Source organism: Chenopodium album, chromosome 15 (assembly GCF_948465745.1).
Source record: "Chenopodium album chromosome 15, dcCheAlbu1.1, whole genome shotgun sequence".
NCBI lineage: Eukaryota > Viridiplantae > Streptophyta > Magnoliopsida > Caryophyllales > Amaranthaceae > Chenopodium > Chenopodium album.
In genome coordinates, this window is record NC_137848.1 from 47446150 (window position 1) to 47466266 (window position 20117).

At 35.4% G+C, this 20117-nt stretch overlaps 2 protein-coding genes and 1 pseudogene across 2 annotated transcripts; 1 reads left to right on the forward strand and 2 right to left on the reverse strand.

Moving 5' to 3' along the window:
• Positions 1 to 931: 931 nt before the first annotated feature.
• Positions 932 to 13196, forward strand: LOC145583229 (protein SEMI-ROLLED LEAF 2-like). Its single transcript, XM_081640417.1, has 20 exons — positions 932 to 1232; positions 1600 to 1959; positions 4620 to 4694; positions 5389 to 5504; positions 6061 to 6175; positions 6375 to 6503; positions 6671 to 6718; positions 7816 to 8009; positions 8097 to 8293; positions 8413 to 8705; positions 8805 to 8954; positions 9089 to 9484; positions 9682 to 9831; positions 10134 to 10209; positions 10395 to 10522; positions 10611 to 10802; positions 10918 to 11055; positions 11157 to 11273; positions 12000 to 12212; positions 12544 to 13196. The coding sequence occupies exons 2-20, from the start codon at positions 1813 to 1815 to the stop codon at positions 12712 to 12714; spliced, it is 3045 nt and encodes a 1014-aa protein (XP_081496543.1). The 5' UTR covers positions 932 to 1232; positions 1600 to 1812; the 3' UTR covers positions 12715 to 13196.
• A 1036-nt stretch (positions 13197 to 14232) lies between these two features.
• On the reverse strand, positions 14233 to 16856 carry LOC145581309 (sugar transport protein 8-like). The gene is made up of 4 exons (XM_081638335.1): positions 16739 to 16856; positions 15926 to 16245; positions 14943 to 15569; positions 14233 to 14670 (listed from the first exon to the last, which is right to left on the reverse strand). The coding sequence occupies exons 1-4, from the start codon at positions 16854 to 16856 to the stop codon at positions 14233 to 14235; spliced, it is 1503 nt and encodes a 500-aa protein (XP_081494461.1).
• Positions 16857 to 18381: 1525 nt separating this feature from the next.
• Positions 18382 to 19471, reverse strand: LOC145582376 (pathogenesis-related protein 1 pseudogene; annotated as a pseudogene).
• Positions 19472 to 20117: the final 646 nt, after the last annotated feature.

Below are 20117 nucleotides of genomic sequence, written 5' to 3' on the forward strand. Positions count from 1 at the left end.
AGGCGAGAGATGAGGCTAATGTGGACGATTCGAGAACTCCTACGTATAGGAGTAAGGTTTGCTACATGTCTGATTTGGAAAGTAGGGAGAGAGCAGGTGGCTATGGCTCATGTTATTGCTAATAGTTGTAGGGTTCACTTAACTAGCTTTAATGTTTAGTATGTTTTCTTGCTTTGTTGTTGTCGAAAAAAAAAAAAATAATAATAATAAAAAAACTGGAGTACGAAAGCTTCCATTAATGTTAGCTGCAATTTGCTGCAAAGTACTGTATGATGAATCAAATGATCCACTTAATATGAAATCCATCAAGTGAAAGAATAATAGAATATAATTGATCCTATCCAATTTCCATATACTGTACTTCGTATATATTAAACTATCCGATGTATAAAATTGTATTCCTTTTTTCAAGGTTATTAGTTGGCAGTTTTTCATTGATTGTTTTGTTATAAATTAATCCTTATTCATGTTTATTGTTCTTCCATAGTTATTTAATGAAGATTTAGGTTGAAGGTTGAATACGAAATTCATCAATGGCAGCGACAATCAAGATTTTTTTTTTCCCAAAATAAAGCAGTTTTAAAAATTATAATTTAGAAACTAAATATATGAATGGACAAGATTTATCATTAATATTTAAACAGTTGAGATTGAAGGTAGTTGCAGTGATTACATTTTTTATGTAGCCATTGAAAAGTCATCCGAAAAAAAGAAGGTAAAAAAAAAAAAAAGCATGAAAGTGAAACGTTGACCAGAGTATGAAAACGACAATATTAGGAGTCGTTAAATTGACATTAGCCACCTTGCAAAAACAAGACCCCACTTTTCCATTAAAAAAATTCCTAAAGACAACAACAAAAATACAATCCAACGGTTGAAAATAAAAATGGCATTTTTTGTAAAAATTAATCCAAAATTTTCCTGTACAAAAAGACTAACCGTTGGAAAAATTTTGATCGCCTTCATATCAACAAAGAGAATGAAGAATTAGGAAGTTTCTATTCTTTTTCTTTTTTTTTTTCCAAAATTTATAATTTAGGCGTAATTTTATTAATTTAATTTAATTGATTTTATTCATTTAATTTTGTATAAAAAAAAAAAAAGAGGAAAAATGGTGAGAGGGAGATCATAAATTTCGCAGGTGAGGAATGCCTGTAATTTGCTGTAAATTTGAATACTCTTGACGGTTTTCCAAGCCTCGGTTCTCTGCTTCTTCAAGCAACGATCCAGAGGTAAATTTATTTATTTGTTTTTGATTAATTTCAATTTTTTTTTTGCAATTTTTTTGGGAATTTTTTTTCATATTTTTTGAGCTAGAAATGATATTGACCCATATGAGAAATTCTTAATTTAATGCATTTTTGAGAAATTTTTTTCAATTTTTTGAGCCTAAATTATATTGACCCACATAAGAAATAATTAATTTAATGCATTTCTGACCCAATTTTGTTAGAATTGTTAATTTTATTGATGATTCCCAATTAAATGCAATTTGGATGGTTGGTGAAAATTATAGATGAACTTTAATGTGACCTAGATGATGGAATTGAATTATTGTTGTGATTTTAATGATATGATTCATAATTCTGTTGAATGTAGGCTGGTTCCGGAGAGAAAGAGCTACCCAATTTGATTTCTGGGGGTTTTATGCAATTTTTTCTGGGAAATTTGGATGATTTTTGATTGATTATACAAAGAGATTGAAAGAAATATACATTCTTTTGAATTTGTTTTTTGGGGTTTCTTTCAATCAATTTACCTTCGTTGAAGCTTGTAAACTGTTAATATAGTTGAATTTTGGAAAAAAAAAAAATGAGTGTTGTATCTGGAGTAATATCAAGGCAAGTTTTGCCAGCATGTGGAAGTCTTTGTTTCTTCTGCCCCGGTCTTCGGACAAGGTCGAGGCAGCCTGTGAAGAGGTACAAGAAATTCATTGCCGATATTTTTCCCAAAACCCAGGTTAGCTTATGGCGTTATATGATTGTTTAAGCTTTTGTTTTTCTGTGGCCTTTGATTTCAATTCAGTAGATGTACTTATTGTTACAAATTGAGTTATTGCGTAAGTTGTACTGAAATTGTTACGTTCAACATTGATATATATCGCAGTGGTGTGTAGCTCTTCATCTTGATGGTATGAGCTGGAAATATGAGTACAAATAGGCTGAATCAATTTCTTATTTTATTTGTTGTTTAAAAGAAAATTCATCATTGTGTGTTGGAGATTTGGTATTACTTTCTTTCGCTTGTCACTCTTTGTTTTGGTAATCCACCATTGTCTTAGGGTGCAAGTTTGCAACTCTCATGCAATGAGCTCATCTCAGCTTGCATGAAATCAGACTGATCATGTTGACGTGTATTGATGACCACCATTCGATAGGACTTAGGGTGTAAGAAGTCTCTTTCTGTATAACTATACTTGTACCTATTTCATATACATATATGTTACTAAAACTCATATTAGACAACATTGTGTCCTAGTGTCTCAGCTATTTTATGAAGTTTTAACCATTTATTGTCCAAAATAAAGTGTCTAGTGCCTTTACCCATGTATGAGTTCAAATCCTTTCAATAAAACAAGAAGCTCCAATTACATTGATTAAGCTAAATTACAATTTCCCTTTTACCACTGTAACAAAGTAACAAACAGAAAATATATACCTTTTATGGCACAAATACATGAAATACATACACCGTTTCAATCATGAACTATTTGTCAATCAATGAACCATCCTATACCATAGTGGTCATCCTTATTGAATCATGGATCATTAAATCCTCTCTAATCAGTTTGAACCACCACAGCTAGCTCAAAAATGGGAAAGTGAAAGGCCTATCATCCTTAGCTAGCTCAAAAATGGCACTTGGTTAGTAATTCATCAGGACCTTTGATTATGATTTTATATGTGCTTATACTCATCAAGATATATATTCAGCTTTTGTAACGCTTGTTTGCTAACCAAGATACTTGTTATCCCTGATAGAAATTTTGACAGCAGCTAAAGTAGTTGTTAATCATACTTGAGCTAGTTATCCCAAAACATGTACATTTACACTGTACTTTTTTTTGTCATTAATATTTGAATTTTCGAGTTATCTCAAATGCATCTTGGAATCCAGGAAGGTAATTTTTTGTCATTTATTTGTAAAATTGTAGCCGCCCCCACTTATGTGATAAAGGCATTCAAGCAGAATGTTATTTGTAAAACTGTGTTGATACTGGTCAATGGTGTTATGTGTAATGATGATCACAATGTGATTGCATGTACCTGTCACCTGTCAACTGTCCCGTCACTTGTCACCTAGCTATCATTTTTTTGATAGTCTGACTTCTTCAATGCAGCTTATCATCTTAACTACAACTAGAGAATTTCATGCGAAAAGACAACTATTATCACTCCTTATAAGAGCTTAGAGAAGAACTATAAATGAGTAATTATTCATGATATTTTAGTGCCTTATAGGGTGGACTATGAGGGCTAAGGAGTGCAAATTATTTCTTTTTTTTTTCCCCTTAATTTTTTTAAACAAACTGCAGCTGAAATAGAGGGTCACTTTGTCTTCTGTAACTGACACGGTGACCGTGCAAAAAAAGTATGCTGCTAGATATTGTGTGGCATATATGTGTACATTTTCAAGAATGGGTTTTGCATTACTTGTTGGATTGTGATCCAAGTTCCTTATAATAATTCATTTAATTACTATATCTAGAAAAAATTTAGAATTTTGCTCTCTATTTAGGTTGGTTCATAAATCACTACATATTCGAGGAACTGCTGACCATTTCTCTTACGTCGGCAAGTTTCATAGCTATAAAGCACTTTATGTTTGAAAGTATTTGTGTAGATGATTCTATACATTTATGATCAACTCACTGACATCAATAGTTGAAACCATTTTGTCAACTAACTTTACTATAAATTTGAGATGTTGGGAAACATACAGGAAGCAATCCGCCTATATAATCCATAAATTTTCCTAGGCTAAAATCCTCAAACCACACTCCTCGAGTGCTCCTTATACACAATCTCTCAATTCATTATTTCTCTTTGTAGTTTTTGTATGACACCCTAGTGAGTTTGTTCTTTTAATAGTGAGAGCTGCAAGTGTATTACTCACCCCTAATACTATAGAGTTTTAGTACTCTCCAATTTTTTTATATAGTAGATTTTCAAGGGCTTGTCATCCGTGAGGTTTTTGCCTCTATTTGAGGATTTTTTCCACGTTAAATTGTGTCCCATATTCATAAATTATCTTGCCTTGTTTCTATGTCTATCTATTTTTCTCAATCTCTACATCTTTTCTCACTGCACACTCACAATCCTTATATCTCTCAGTTAGAGAATTGGTATACAACCTAGATGACCTCATGTTTTAATCTTTTTTGGTCAAATGATCTTCTTGATGCTTTCTTTGAACAGGTTTTTAGCGTGATCACGGCTATTTGTTTCTTTCATGCACTTGCAATTCCTTTGAACTGTTCAACTATTTGCTCCATTCTTTTAGTTATATCATTTCTGTCTTTTGTTTATCTGATAATAGAAACATTTGTAATCATGTGCTTTCTGCTCTTCTAAATCTTTCTTTAGTATTCTGACTGCTAACCATACTTCTTTTGACAGGATGAAGAACCTAATGATCGGATGATTGGAAAGCTCTGTGATTATGCTGCAAAAAATCCCCTGCGTGTCCCAAAGGTACTTTCAGGAAAATTTCTCTTCCCTCCTCCCCCTCCTATGTGTACCTGGGTTGTGCTTGAAAGGCCATGATTTCTGCTACTTTTAGTGTTCTAGTTGTCTATTGGGGCCATATTCAACAACAGTTAGATATAGTAATGCGGGTAGCCTACCAATTCTGAGACCTATACAATTTAGCTTATCAGTATCCTATAAAGTCTTCATCAAGATAGTTTGCTAATTATATATACGGCCAACATGATGGTTAGGTGGAGGAGCTTAGTTTTGATTTTAGTTTCTTTGTCTGTTTTATTAGCAGATCCCCTCCCCCACTCCTGAAAAAAATAAGAACTCCCTGATGTGAGACTGAGGGTTTGATTTGACATAGCATTAGTTTTTGACACTTATGATTGTATATGTTGGAGACATGTGGTCCTCTTTGTGACCTAGTTTTTTCTTTGTGTTATGTTGAGAGCCTGAGAAAATCTTCTCAATTATTTGAGCTGCTGTGAAAGAATTTTGTTCGCTTAAGTCTCCTCATTTCTGTAATATACTACTACACATACCATTTTAGCCTTGTTGAATACCATAGGTTTGACATTTTTAATCACTTTCCCATCCCTTTAATCTATTTAATTATAGCTGATGTCTTGTGTTATTGAAGAATTGCATTGTTTTGTTGATGTTTCACTGTAGTCTGTATTCTGTTTGTCAGATCACCAATAATCTTGAGCAGCGGTGTTACAAGGAATTGCGAAACCAGAATTTCAATGCTGTGAAAACTGTCATGTGTATTTACCGAAGATTATTGGTTACTTGTAAAGATCAAATGTAAGTTGTCTAATTTCTTTGGTTTGTATGTCAATTGCACTACAAAGAATTCTAATGCTTGATGTATCTACTAACGGTTAATGAGAATTTGAATGCTTGGTATTTTACCGAAGTCTGTATCTCTCTCCCTCTGTCTCTTTCTCTCAACTGGCACTAAGGACCATTGCCAGTTGGCGATCATGTCATATAGGCAAATTGGGTGTTTACTCATGAATATGATTGTAGTAAGTTTTTTCAAAAATTTAAGTAAACTGTGAATTTTTTTTTTATTTTTTTGATACCTCATCATGAGCCTCTTCTTATGATTTAAAGCAGGGATGCATATCATCCTATTTTTGGAATACTTTTTTGGCATACAATTTATTTTCTCATGTTTAATTAACTTTCATTATTCAACTTCACATTGAGAATTGAGGAAAATAACTATTTTTCACTAGTATAGGCTGAATAGAAGAATTTGTCTTAAAAGAAACTTGTAAAAGATGGATGTCGTGTTGATTAAGGTTATTTTTACTATCCCCACCCTCAGTGTTCCTTTTCCTTTCATACTTTCCAGGCCTTTGTTTGCGAGCAGTTTGCTAAGCATCATGCACATTTTGCTGGATCAAACAGGACAAGATGAATTGCGAGTTATAGGATGCCAAGCTCTTTTTGTGTTTGTAAATAATCAGGTGTGTACAATAAATCTTGACTGTATTGCTAGGTGCTTGTTGTTCACCAATCACCTGAATTCTTTGAAATCCTTTATGATATATACCAGTAAGATTTTCATTCATTTTTTTGATGCTAGCTACATTTTTTTCATTAAACTTCTCTATGTAAAGCTTCATTTTGATGCTTGCTCCATTTTTGTTGGTTCTTGTGTTTCAGAAGGATGGGACTTACATCTTTAACTTAGAAGACTTTATTCCCAAACTGTGTCTGCTAGCCCAAGAAATTGGGGAAGATGAGAGGGGATTTCGTCTTCGAGCATCTGGACTGCAAACTCTTTCTTCTATGGTGATAGCATTTATTATTTTATTTTATTTAATGATTATTTCACCTGCTTATGATGATATTTTCAGTTACAACTGTTGATCTAGCTCTTTGGTTATTTTTCTGATAAAGGGACAATAATATTGCTTCTTCTATGATGGTTCTAAATTGCATGCTTGTGATTTTTGCAGATCTGGTTCATGGGAGAACATTCCCATATGCTAGCTGAGTTTGATAATGTAAGCAGATACTAATTTATTCTTGTGCTCATTTAACCTTCTGGTCTTTTGGTCTTGTTGCCTATTTTATTTTGACTTTTACCCTTTTAATTACAAGTAATTTGAATGCTGTGATAGCTATAAGTTATTTAAGAGATATATATGTTATGTATATTTCAATGCTCAGTGATTTTTCTCGTTGCCTAATGGCTTTCATCTCTCATGATTTCTAGTGTATATTTTGGACATGTCCATAGCTTCTGGTAGTAAATGCCTTTGTGAAACTGAAGGTAGAAAAGGAACCTGTACTTTGCTTTAAGCTTGAAGCCTGGGATTCCCTATGTTACTGGATACACAAGATGGTGCAAACTGAATGAATGGATACCTTTGCCTTGATTAGATGTTGTTTGAACTCTTTAGGTCATTTATGAAATTGTTTGATTAGTGCTTTTTTTACTGTGTTAAAACTTCCTTGCCTGCTCTAGTGTATGGTTGCATATTACCCACTATCACCAGCATTTGACTGCAATATTAATTACAAAATTATTTTTTTCAGCTGTTTAAAATAGGAATAACTGACATATTCAATCCCTACTATCGATTAATTAGAAACAGTCCTAACTTTGAGAGTGTCTTCCTAAAGCAGTCCAATTTAACCTGTTAGGTCTATTACCTGTCAAACATTCAACTTTTGAGGGCATTTTGCTTCTCTCTCCTTCATCTTCCCCTTTGGCCATTACCACTTCCTTTTAACTTACCCTTTTTTTAACATGTTATAAGTCACGTGGGAGTGCGTGGCTTCTTTAGGTAGAACACCCCCCCCCTCTCCCCAAGTTGGGCTGTTGGTGTAATTTTTCTTTAATTGTTCTCAATTTTTAGTTTAACCTAATTCTTGCATTACCCTAGGTATTTTATTTCTGATACTTGTGACTTACGCCTCCCTAAGGAATGCAGAGAACATTTCTATTTATATTTTGTATACTTATGCTGTTACACTGGTCATCGGGTTATGTCTGGAATACCCGTCCCGGCTTGATTTTTCCGACATGCATTACCAGCAATATGGATGGTTGTATTAGCAATACTTTTTGTAAAACATATCCTTTCTTTCTAAACAGGTTGTATCAGTAGTCTTGGAAAACTATGCCACTCAGCAGAATACAGCAGACGATACTGACAAGCAGGGATCTAACGGTAGATGGGTGCAAGAAGTGCAGAATGACGAGGGTCATGTCATTGCTTCACTTGATATGTCAAGGATTCCTACTTGGGGGGGAATCATAAATTCTAAGGGCGAATTAAATGTGGCAGAGTAATTATTGTGCACAAATTCCCCTGATTTTCTAGTCTTTCTTATGGTGGTAACTGTCATTTACATGCTATCTTAATCCTTCTGCAGGGAGGTTGCCAAGAACCCTGGTTTTTGGTCCAGGGTTTGCCTGCATAACATGGCTAAGCTAGGCAAGGAAGCCACCACCACAAGACGTGTTTTGGAATCTTTGTTCCGGTATTTTGACAATGGAAATTTGTGGTCTCTGACACATGGGGTTGCTTGTCCTGTTTTGACAGATATGCAGGCAGTTATGGAAACCTTAGGTAAATGGTATTCTTGGATCTTAATTATAGTTGAAATATTTTTCTTCCTTTTTCTAGTCACCTTGAGCCCTTGAGGTGATGGATTGATTACAACCTCCTTAATGGAACCATTTTCCCAGGTCATAGTTCACACTTTTTATTGTCAATACTGGTGAAGCATCTGGATCATAAAAATGTACTCAAACAGCTTGAGATGCAGCTGGACATTGTGGAGGTGACCACCACCCTGGCTGAGCAAGCTGAGGTTGAGCCTTCTGTTTCTTTGCTTGGTGCGGTAAGTGATGTTATGAGACATTTGCGCAGAAGTATTCACAGCTCAGTTGATGATTCCAACCTTGGTACTGAGGTTATCAAATTTAATAGAAGGTTCAAAGAGTTAGTGGATGAGTGTCTCACGCAGCTAGCCCACAAGGTATCATTCCCTTATTTTTTGAATTCTAACGGTTTTTCTACTGAACATCAGTATTTGTTTCTTTTCTGAGGAATTTGAGGTCTTAAATTTTGTCAACAGGTTGGAGATGCAGGTCCTATTCTTGATATAATGGCTGGCATGCTAGAAAATATTTCTAGTATCACTGTTATAGCCAGGACCACAATTGCAGCTGTGTTCCGGACTGCACAAATTGTAGCTTCCTTACCAAATGTATCATATCAGAACAAGGCAAGAGAATTTACTGGTTTTCATGCTGTTGATTTAGTTCGTCGTTGTTTTTTTTTTTTTTTTTTACTACGTAGATTATTTTGTCTACCTTCAATCTCCAAATTCCAATTTCAATACTTTTCTCATTTCTGTAGGCATTTCCAGAGGCTCTATTTCACCAATTGCTCCCAGCAATGGTCCACCGAGATCATGAAACTAGGATTATGTCTCATCGTATATTTTCTGTCGTTCTTGTGCCATCTTCAGTGGCTCCTCGTCAATATTCAGCTGCGCCTATGTCCGGGAAAGGTGCTCATGTTCCGAGGTCACTTTCTAGAACTGTCTCGGTGTTTTCATCCTCAGCTGCCCTGTTTGAGAAATTACGTAAGGAAAGATCAGGAAGCAAAGAGAACATTTCTTTTGAAGGGGGAAACATAAATGTCGGGATGTTCAATAGACTGAAGTCATCCTACAGTCGAGCATCTAGTATTAAGAACCTAGTGCATGTACCCATAGAGGAGGGTTCTCCGAACAGTTTAAACAAGGAAGTGGTAGGTTCTGTCAGTGAAATCTTTCCACTTTTATCATGCTTTTTTGTACTAAAGTATTGAATTATACCCGAGGAACTTGTTTAGCTGCTTGCAAGATAGTTTCTCTTAAATATAGTTTTCAAAAAGGCAGAATAATTATATATGAAACTTAGTTGATTGTATTTATATATGATAATTGTTTTATTTTACTAATATAGGGAGGAAGTTCGCTCAGGCTGAGTAGTAGACAAATCATCCTCCTTTTGTCTTCAATTTGGGCGCAATCGATCTCTCCTGAAAATACACCAGAAAACTTTGAGGCAATTGCACATACATACAGCCTGGTTTTGCTGTTTTCTCGTGCCAAGGTGATTTGCTAATTCATAGTTCTCTTCAATCAATACACTTTTTCCTTTTACCCATAATTGCAAGTATTAGACCTTCAATAGTTTTTTTGTATTCAGAGAAGAGAAGCTTTTTATAGGAGTATTTATTTCTTCTAGCAATTTGTTTAAATTTTCCTTAACTCTTATTACATGCTGATTTGAGTGTCGAGCACATCGCTCCTGTTCTCAATGATAACAAAATAATTTCGTGTTTCTAGTTTTTTAAGCTTTTTATTATATTGCTTTTGTTCTGAAGCTGCTGTTTAATCTTGTCTGAGTTGTAGAGCTCTAGCCAAGAGGCACTTGTTCGAAGTTTTCAGCTTTCATTTTCCTTGAGAGGCATTTCTCTTGCAGAAGGAGGTATAAATTTTTTATTATATGCTTCTGAGAATTCAATACCTTTTTTTATTTAGCTGATACAACTTAGGATTTGACGTAGATTTTTGAGAGAGAGAGAGAGAGAGAGGCGCGAAGGGGAGTGGAGGCTGGGAAGAGAATATGGAAGGGATTTTATACACACCTGATATTTTGCATTTGTGATATAGGGCCTCTGCCACCGTCGCGTCGTCGATCACTCTTCACCTTGGCCACAGTAATGATAATTTTTTCAGCAAAAGCTTATGATATCCAGTCTCTTGTCTCTTGTGCGAAAGCAACACTAAACAAAAAAATGGTATGTCATAGTAGTAGAATGATTTGTCTTAGCTCTCATTTCTTTGCCTTTATATGGAAGTGTTTGATGTGCTTTTTATCCTTTTCAGGTTGATCCATTTTTGTCTTTGGTTGGAGATAGCAAATTGCAGGCTGTTAATAAGAATGCCACTATAGGATTTGGGTGCAAAGAGGATGATATTTCTGCTTCAAGATTTCTATCTGAAATTATTATCACAGAGGATCAAACCAGGGAATCCTTTGCTGCTGAGATCATTAGAAGTCTTGAAAAGATTAAAGATGTAAGTTAATTGTCAAGATGAAAGATAACATATGAAAAATCTTGAACTTTGTATGCCATTGAAACTTTTTGCTATTTTTTGCAGCATACTTATAACTTGTTTCTCCTTTGTTCAGGCTGAAATATGCACTGTAAGGGAGCAATTGCTTAGTGAATTTTTGCCAGATGATGTGTGTCCTCTTGGAGCCCAGATGTTTGATAACCCGTCCAAAATATACGAACTGGATCCTCGACAAAGTGTTTGCCACGATGAAGTAATAAATGTGCACAGTTGGATTGTAATTATTTGCTAAACACAGATACAGCTTTTGCTATTAACCTTAGAACTAATTTATTATTGTTTTTGCTTGTTCAGATTATTCCACTCTTTACAATTGATGATGATTCTTTGCTTGATAAGAAGCCTAAGCAAGAGTTATTATTGACCTTAGAGAATGGCAGTCTCTTGAGTGTCAACCAACTTCTAGAATCAGTAAGTTGCTCCCTCTTTCTACTAAAAAGTTTTTTCAAGATCACTGTGACTAGGCTTTTCAAAAGATATAGATTGACATAGATTAAGGCATGGAGCTCAGTAATTATAACATTTTGCAGCTGAAATTTCTTGTATCATTTCTATGCATATTAGTATCCACTTGTATAACATACTGTTGTGAATGATGTGGTGAGTATTTGGATCATTCCTTGGGCTTGCACTTAGAGGTTATTGAAAGCTTTGCTTCACATGTTTAGATTGGTTTTCACGTATTCTTTTTTTTTTTTTTTTTTGTGTGTGTGTGTGTGTGTGTGTGGGATTTATGTTGTGTTCATGTTTGTAGTTTCTTGTTGTGTTCATGTTTGTAGTTTCTTGTTGTGTCATTAAGTGTGAAAGGGTCATTCAAGTTTCACTAGCAGGGTGAACAAGGGTGATTATCCTCACTCATGATCGTGCTAGCCAAGTCATTTCAGGTGGGAGGGGGGGGGGGGGTAGAAATATTATTTATCAATAACTTTATACAAAGAATAACAACTTGTTAGTGAAAATTCAGAAGCTTAAGATCAATTTCAATTGCATTCTTTGCAATGAGAGCTGTCTTTTCTGATATCGTTTGTTCTCTTTGGGTTCTTCACCTATTATTCTGTATTAAGCTCTATTCTTGTGTGATTATGCAATGTTCATTATATATTTTATAAATGACGGGGTTGTCTACTTTTCCTACAGGTCCTGGACTCAGCTCACCAAGTTGGAAGATTTTCTGTCTCAACCGCCCCTGATTTGCCTTACAAGGAAATGGCCAGCCACTGTGAAGCTCTTATGATGGGTAAGCAGCAGAAGATGTCCCATTTGATGACAGTCCAACGACAAGAAAGCTTAATCAACTTCTGTGTCCAACATGCTGATCTTGAACCAAACAGGACTACATCTCCTTCACAGGTATTAAGATTCATCTAGTCTTGAGATGTCAATTGTTGCATTGTTTGATATTTGCATATGAAGAATTTTTTGATACAGCATAAATGACCCACGAACACAAACAATTTGAGACACCCTAAAAAGGAACTGGTGAACAAGAAGGGAAGGAGGGATAATCCATTTTTTAACACTTAAATTATTTGGCTGCTCGTGGGATTAGGGCTTTTTGGTGTTGAATTTGGCAATCTGAGTCAATAGAAGTGTTTTCTTGGTTTTACCAAAAAAAAAAAGAAAAAAAAAGTGTTTGTTTGGTAATTCTTTTTTTCTTAGTCTGAGTTGAAAAATGTTGCAGACGGGAAATCCTTTCGAAGATGATAACTTAATGGCTCCTGCAATCAACGTATTACCAGCTGTGAGTCCAGTACCCATGCTATGTGCTGCTGAATACAATTTACAACCACAGCATTATAAGCTTCCCACATCAAGCCCTTATGACAACTTCTTGAAAGCTGCTGGTTGTTGATTATCAATAAACTAGAGGCGGTCGAAATGTTCTAAGGGAGCAGTATATATATAGTTTCTGGAATTGGTATTGACATCTTGGTCTGTCTCACATATGGCAGGCGTTCTGCGCACGAAGTAGCTAAAAATTCGATCAGCTACTCCTGAAGCAGCTTGAATAGTCAGTCCTAGAATCCCAAAAATTCATTGTATTCTTTAATTAAATTTTTTTATAAATTTTGTTTTGGGTTATATCCAATTTTGTTCCAATGGGATATGGCAAACAGGTTGTATCTCCTGGAGTTTTTTTGGTCAGAGTAGATTTCAAGTACAGCTTTACAGTCTCATCTGTATCTGCTGAAAGTTTCCGCATTGTGTATAAAGGAAACATTTTCTAAAAATCATTTTATTGGTGTTGACATCAATTTTTTTTTGTATGTATATTATGAATAGAACTTACTGTACATTTGCTGAGCATTGATGAAAAAGCCATTTGTTATTTTATTTTTCTGGTTGTTTTTCACTCCGAGCATATATTTTGATCTTTGTGTACAAGCAAGATGATTTCGTCATGTAAACACCCGCAATTTCTATTGTACAACTGATTGTGCGACCCAACCAAATGAGCAAAAGAGTGGTTATATTGTGTATCTAGTCGTGTGGTGCAAGCCAGACAGCGCCTGAATAGCATAGAAAGGGTACACTCCATGTAGCAATTTAAGAGGTACTCTTACTATTCTTCTACTTTCCCTTGATTTTTTCTAATCAAATTTAGAGGATTAATAAGGTATGTTACCTTGCTAAGTCCATGGAATGCAATGTATGACCAATACACAGGACTTCTTAGTCTTTCTCTTTCCTATATCCTGCACCATGATAGATTTAAGAGAGTTCATTGACAGTAGATTTGGTAGAGCAAACATGTTTCTTACTTTTCAAAATTGCTCAACCCAAAACAAATTTAGATCGGTTCCAACTCGAAAAAGAATATTGATTGATTTGGCTAACTAAAAATATATATATTTATGAAGATTACACGTATAATTAGATATGAATTAATGACTCATTGCTGATCATAGGCATACATATGTCCAAATTATGTTGACCCAATCCGAACGACTCATTTGCCACCTCTACTTATAAGTTTTTTTTTATTATTATTTATTTAACTTAGACAACATAGTACAAGTAGACAATCCAATGTGCACAATGATTGGCAATTCATCATTTTCTTGATGGTTAGAATTTCTAATCTTAAATATATTCCTAAAGCACTTTACTATCACTTGTTAAAATAGGGCTCTGCATAGCACAAAGAAAGTCCCCTTTTTATGTTGAGACGTAAAGAAGTTTTACAAAAGAATAGAATATAGTCTAAGTACCATCTACTCTAGGAAGTGATGATTAGAAAATATGACTAATAAGGATTTTTGAAATCTTTAATACAAAGTACAAAATTTAGCAATCTTTCAACTCCAAGAAAAAATGATGTATTTTAAGCTGCAATGTTAAAATTTTTTACATTAAGGACTCAAATTATTTAGGCTCCATTTTCCTGCTTAGGATCTTCATCCATGAATTTCTTCCACACAGGATGCTTCTTCCAAACTCGATCAGCAACAGCATTGATTGGGACACCTTTAGTCTCAGGCAATAGGAACAAGACGAAGAAGCCCATGACAACAATCCACCCGGAGAAGAAGAGGAAGATGTAAGCTCTCATGTGACAAAGCATTGATAAAAAGGCTTGAGCAATCAGGAAGTTGAACAACATGTTGGAACTCACAGCAAACGCGAAGCCTGCTGTCCTGGTCTCAATAGGGAAGGTTTCGCTTGGTATAAGCCACCCTAGAGGCCCCCATGACCATGCAAAGGACATCACAAACAAGCATGTTAGTATCACTACTAGAACTGCTGGTCCCTTTGGCAATGTGTTGGTGTCTGTTAACTTCAGTATCAGTATTATTCCTATTGCAGTCTGCATCCAAACAGGACCAATTGATTTTGTTAGTATCGAATGTACTAAGGCCCTGTTCTCTTCAACAGAAAACCAGTTTAGGACATGTAAAAACAAGTTATAATCAAATAAATAAGAAAGCATAACAATAAGTGATGCACGCAAATTAGGCTTAACTCTGACTATGTTCGGCAAAAGTAGTTGTTATAATAGCTGTTAGGAAAAAGTTGTGAAACAAGTGAATTATAACTAGGCAAAGGAAATAAATAAAAGTGTTGAGAATAATAAAATACCTGACTAACAAACATTTGAACACAAGCTTGAAGTAGCAATATCCTTCTTCCAAACTTGTCGACTCCATAAACCGAAACCAAGGTACTAAACACATTAACAAGGCCAATAATCACAGCAGAAAGAAGTGATCCATTACTCTTAAACCCAACAGTTTGAAACAAAATAGGAGCATAAAACATGACTGCATTAATCCCAGTCATTTGTTGAAAAACTTGCATCAGAATCCCAATAACAAGAGGCGGTACACTCTGCTTCTTCCTTAATTCCTTGTAAGGGTGCTTCACTAACTTAGCCTGATCACATGCCTCCCTTATCTGTTCAAGCTCGGCCTCAACTTCGTCGACCCCCCTTATTTTCCTTAGCACTTTCCGGCCTTCATCAACCCGGTCTCTCTCGATTAAGCTCGTAGGAGTTTCGGTGATGATGATCCCGCCAATCAGCAGTAGAACAGCGGGAATTACTGCTAATCCAAGGGATATTCTCCATCCTATAGGATGTAATCTTAAGGTTGCAAAGTTAACAAGGTTAGCAACAAGTATACCAACTGTGACTAGAAGTTGGAAGAGAATGTTTACTGCTCCTCTGTGTTGCATTGGCGCTATTTCGGATAAAAACAAAGGCACTGCCTGTACAATTACCAAAATCGTACTCAATATTAGATTATCGACGTCCAAGTCACAAAGGACAATGATGTAAACTAGATTCAATGCTTGTCATATTGTCATGTACGGAATATGGCTCAATATTTTACCAACTAAGCTAGCTGACATCGACAAGACAGACAACATATTCATCAAATGTAATTAACCTCACCTCATTACCAAATATATTCATCAAATGTAATTAACCTCACCTCATTACCAAATTCTCATAAACCGGATTTAATGGACGCCATATTGTCTTGTACAGAATAAAGCTCAATATTTTACCAACTAAACTAGCTGCCATCGACAGTATATTGATCGAATGTAATTAAACTCACCTCATTACCAAATCCGACGCCAACGCCCATGAAAACCCGGCCAATGATGACCATCCAAAGACGCTGAGATAGTGCAGTGAATGCAGAACCCACCAAGAAAAACACAGCAGAAATCAAAATGGTAGGCTTTCTCCCTTTAAGTGAGCAAACTTTTGATGCCAGAAAACTTGAAACAAGTGCTGATAAATACAAAGATGATGTGAACAACTGAAGATATTGATTATCAAATTTACAGTAGTTGTTTTCATGAGCATGTTGCTTTCTTTGGTACACTTTTGGGAAGAATTCTTTCAAGAAATCATCCATTCCTGTCACTCCACCTGCATTTATAATATTTATATAGAAATAAATAATCAATTTACACTTAATTACTGTTATATCCAAGATTAATCAGTATGTTACTAGTGATAAAAAAAAAAATTAGATTTCTTATTTACCAGCTATTAACTAATTAAAATTCACATTAATTGTAAAAAGAATGCACATGTTATACTTATTTGTGGCATAAGTCTACCCATCTGAAAACTCGACAAAGGATTACACAAAAAATTAGAAACATAACATGTAAAAATAACATGATACTCTGTAACACGTAACATACAAGTGATCCAATCGATCGATTACTATTTACTAATCTTAATTTTACCCATCTTATACAAAATTTACCTACCAATTTGACAAAGTCTACATATTATTAGCAATTACTTAAATACTCTATTAAACTAAAGGTCATACATTTATTCATTCGTATTCAAGATTTCACTAGAAATAACTCAAACAAAGTAACAATCTATAAAATTTTACTAGTTTTACCTGAAATGCCGATATCATAACCAAACATGAGGCCTCCACAAGCTGCTAGTAACCAACAAGTTATAACGTATGGGGTTACTTTCCCTGGAAAATGATCAAGTTTATTTGTTGTACCCATTTTTTCTTTAGGAGGTAGATTTCGCGGAAAGCAATTTTTATGCTACAAATTTATTGTACTTACTATTTTCAGTAGATGACAGGTTGTAACTCGTAACCCTAATACCCTACTTAGTGTGTGATATATATAGTAACAAATCTAACAATTGGTAACTAAGTTGGTTGAGCTTGTGTGACATATACATATAGAGTAACAATTGGAAATTAAGTTAATTGAGCTTGTATGTTGTGTGATATGTATAGTAGATTGGTAACAATTGGAAATTAAGTTGGTTGAGCTTATGTTGTACAATGTGAGTTGATAATGACAGATTCCATTTTTATAACAGAACAATTTGCAATTAAACTTGGGTTAGTAACTCAATCCCTCGTGGCAATCTAAGCTTATCTTTATCTTTATGTTTTTTTTTTTTTTTTTTTTTTTTTTGAAACCATATTTTTATCTAGTTTGTTATATAATTCTGTTAACATTTATTTAGTAAATATCCACTATACAATTTTTTTTTTGATGCAAAATTTTAATTTTTATGATTTTTTTTTTTTTTTTGTGTGTGTGTGTGTGTGTGACATGATCTAGTTTGTTATATAATTCTGTTAACATTTATTTAGTAATTATTCACTATATAATTTTTTTGACATGCAAAATGTTAATTTTTAAGATTTTTCAATGATATATTAAAGGATCGAAAAACTTCATATTTATGCAAATGTTGCACATGCATGATTTATTTTGCAAGTGCTCCTATGATTTTAAACCACCTTCAATGCTACAAATGATAAGCAAGATTTCCATCAAAAATACCTGCCTGATAATTAACTTCATCTTTAAAATTAAGTTGTGTTCTCCAGACTTTATGTATAGTTCATGTTAAACTCAAGAAATATTGGAGAAAACGGTTTAGCCTTTGTGATTAATATCAATACAATAGAATACCTAACTTGCCTAAAACTCCTAACAAAATAAACTTTCCAAATATACAATATTAACATATTTAATCAACCAAACCCTAATAGAAAGGCTAATGTTTTCAGAAACATATTATAACGTTGATAAGTTCAAAATAAATAGTATGTAATGTGCGCACCTTTCCCACTGCACATATATTAGTAGTGTGTTAAGCATATTGTAGTTTTTTAAAATAAGGGTAGTCAAGTAGTTTTACACAAAATTTTACTAAAATAGGAAAGTTTTACTTTGTTGAACATAATTTGAAACGGAGGTATGAGATGAAATGACTTATTCAATTTTTTCCAATCTTCAAAAGATTGAAATAGTGCAATAATAATTTTTTTAAACCATCAAGGTTCTATGTTAGACTATATATCGACAAAGGCAAAACGTTGTAACAAAAAATTAGTCAAGTTCGTTGCATATTTTATGCCTCAAATGCAAGGCTGAATATGGAATGTTGTGTCAATACATTACACGTACAACTTATATTCACGTACACAAAAATGTTTAACCAATATGAGGAATAATTATAAAAAATAGCCCTAACACATCAAATTTTCCTACCAAAAAATGCTTAAAAAGGTCTTTGTCCTATAACATTTCCAGGAGGATAATAATTGCAAGTAATAAAAGTGCCTCTATTTTGACATCTTTCTTTGGCACACCCAACACTTTGTGTATCTTTCCAAACAATTTGTGTGTAATGCCCACACATTTCTTTGCAATTATTAGTGCCATGATCATAATTAGGCTTTTCACCGGCCCACAAATCCACGGCTTCAGTTGGGCTTAATTCACCAGGAATCATTGCAATATTCTCACCATATATTGGGTTATTTGAGTGTTGCAATTTGCAATCTACGGCCCTCTCTTTAGCATATGATCTAGCAAAGGTTACAAGAGTTTCGTTCCAAACTAAAGGGGGTTGCAATGCTGCAAGACGAGCCACATTGGTTGGCGCAAGATATTGAAGTTTCCAATCAAATAAAGATGTGGCTAAACATATATGAGCCATGGTTAGCCCACTTACCAAAACAATGACTAAGGAAAAATTTGAATTAGCCATTGTTTTGGGTGATATTGAAATTAAACCTGGAAGGGTGGAAAAATGAAAAGATATGGAAAAATGGAAGGTTGGATATTTTGATTTTTACCACCTTCCAATAACGACTTTGTCGAATTTACCACCTCCATAAAAAAAAGATTTACTTTACCACCTCATAAAAAAATAAAACATCAGTTTTACCACCAATCACCTCCAACTAACGGATTCCGTCCATAAATCCATTAGTGGGGCCTACTTTGCACACGTGTCGCTATATTATTGGGTAAGTTTTAAAAAAAATAAAAAAAAACAAAAAAAAAAATTAAAAACAAAAAAAAATAAAAAAAAAAAAAATTAAATCCGGCAGCCCCACCTCCCCTACCCAATTCCGGCCACCATCTCCGATTCCGACCACCCCCTCCCTCTCCCTCCCCGTTTCCGACCAGCCCTTCCCTCTCCCTCCCCGATTCCGACCACCCCTTCCCTCTCCCTCCCCGATTCGGACCACCCCATCCCTCTCCCTCCCCGATTCCGACCAGCCCTTCCCTCTCCCTCCCCGATTCAGACCACCCCATCCCTCTCCCTCCCCGATTCTGACCACCCCCTCCCTCTCCCTCCCCGTTTCCGACCAGCCCTTCCCTCTCCCTCCCCGATTCCGACCACCCCTTCCCTCTCCCTCCCCGATTCCGACCACCCCTTCCCTCTCCCTCCCCGATTCCGACCACCCCTTCCCTCTCCCTCCCCGATTCGGACCACCCCATCCCTCTCCCTCCCCGATTCCGACCACCCCCTCCCTCTCCCTCCCCGTTTCCGACCAGCCCTTCCCTCTCCCTCCCCGATTCGGACCACCCCATCCCTCTCCCTCCCCGTTTCCGACCAGCCCCTCCCTTCCCCTGCCCGTTTACGACCAGCCCCTCCCTTCCCCTAGCCACCACCTAACAGCTACGACCAACCCCACCACCATCCAAACCCAGACGCGAAACCACCGCGACCCGAAACCACCACCACCCAGACGCGAAACCCACACGAAATTCCGACCAACCGAGGTAGTTGATTTCGTTGCTGGTTGGTTGACATGGAAGATCGGGGAAGATGAAGAAGAAACGTTCAAAATGTGGGCCCTACTAACGGATTCATGGATGGAATCCGTTAGTTGGTGGTAAAATCGATTTTTTGGAAATTTTGGTGGTGGTAAAGTAAATCTTTTTTTTATGGAGGTGGTAAATTCGACAAAGTCGTTATTGGAAGGTGGTAAAAATCAAAAT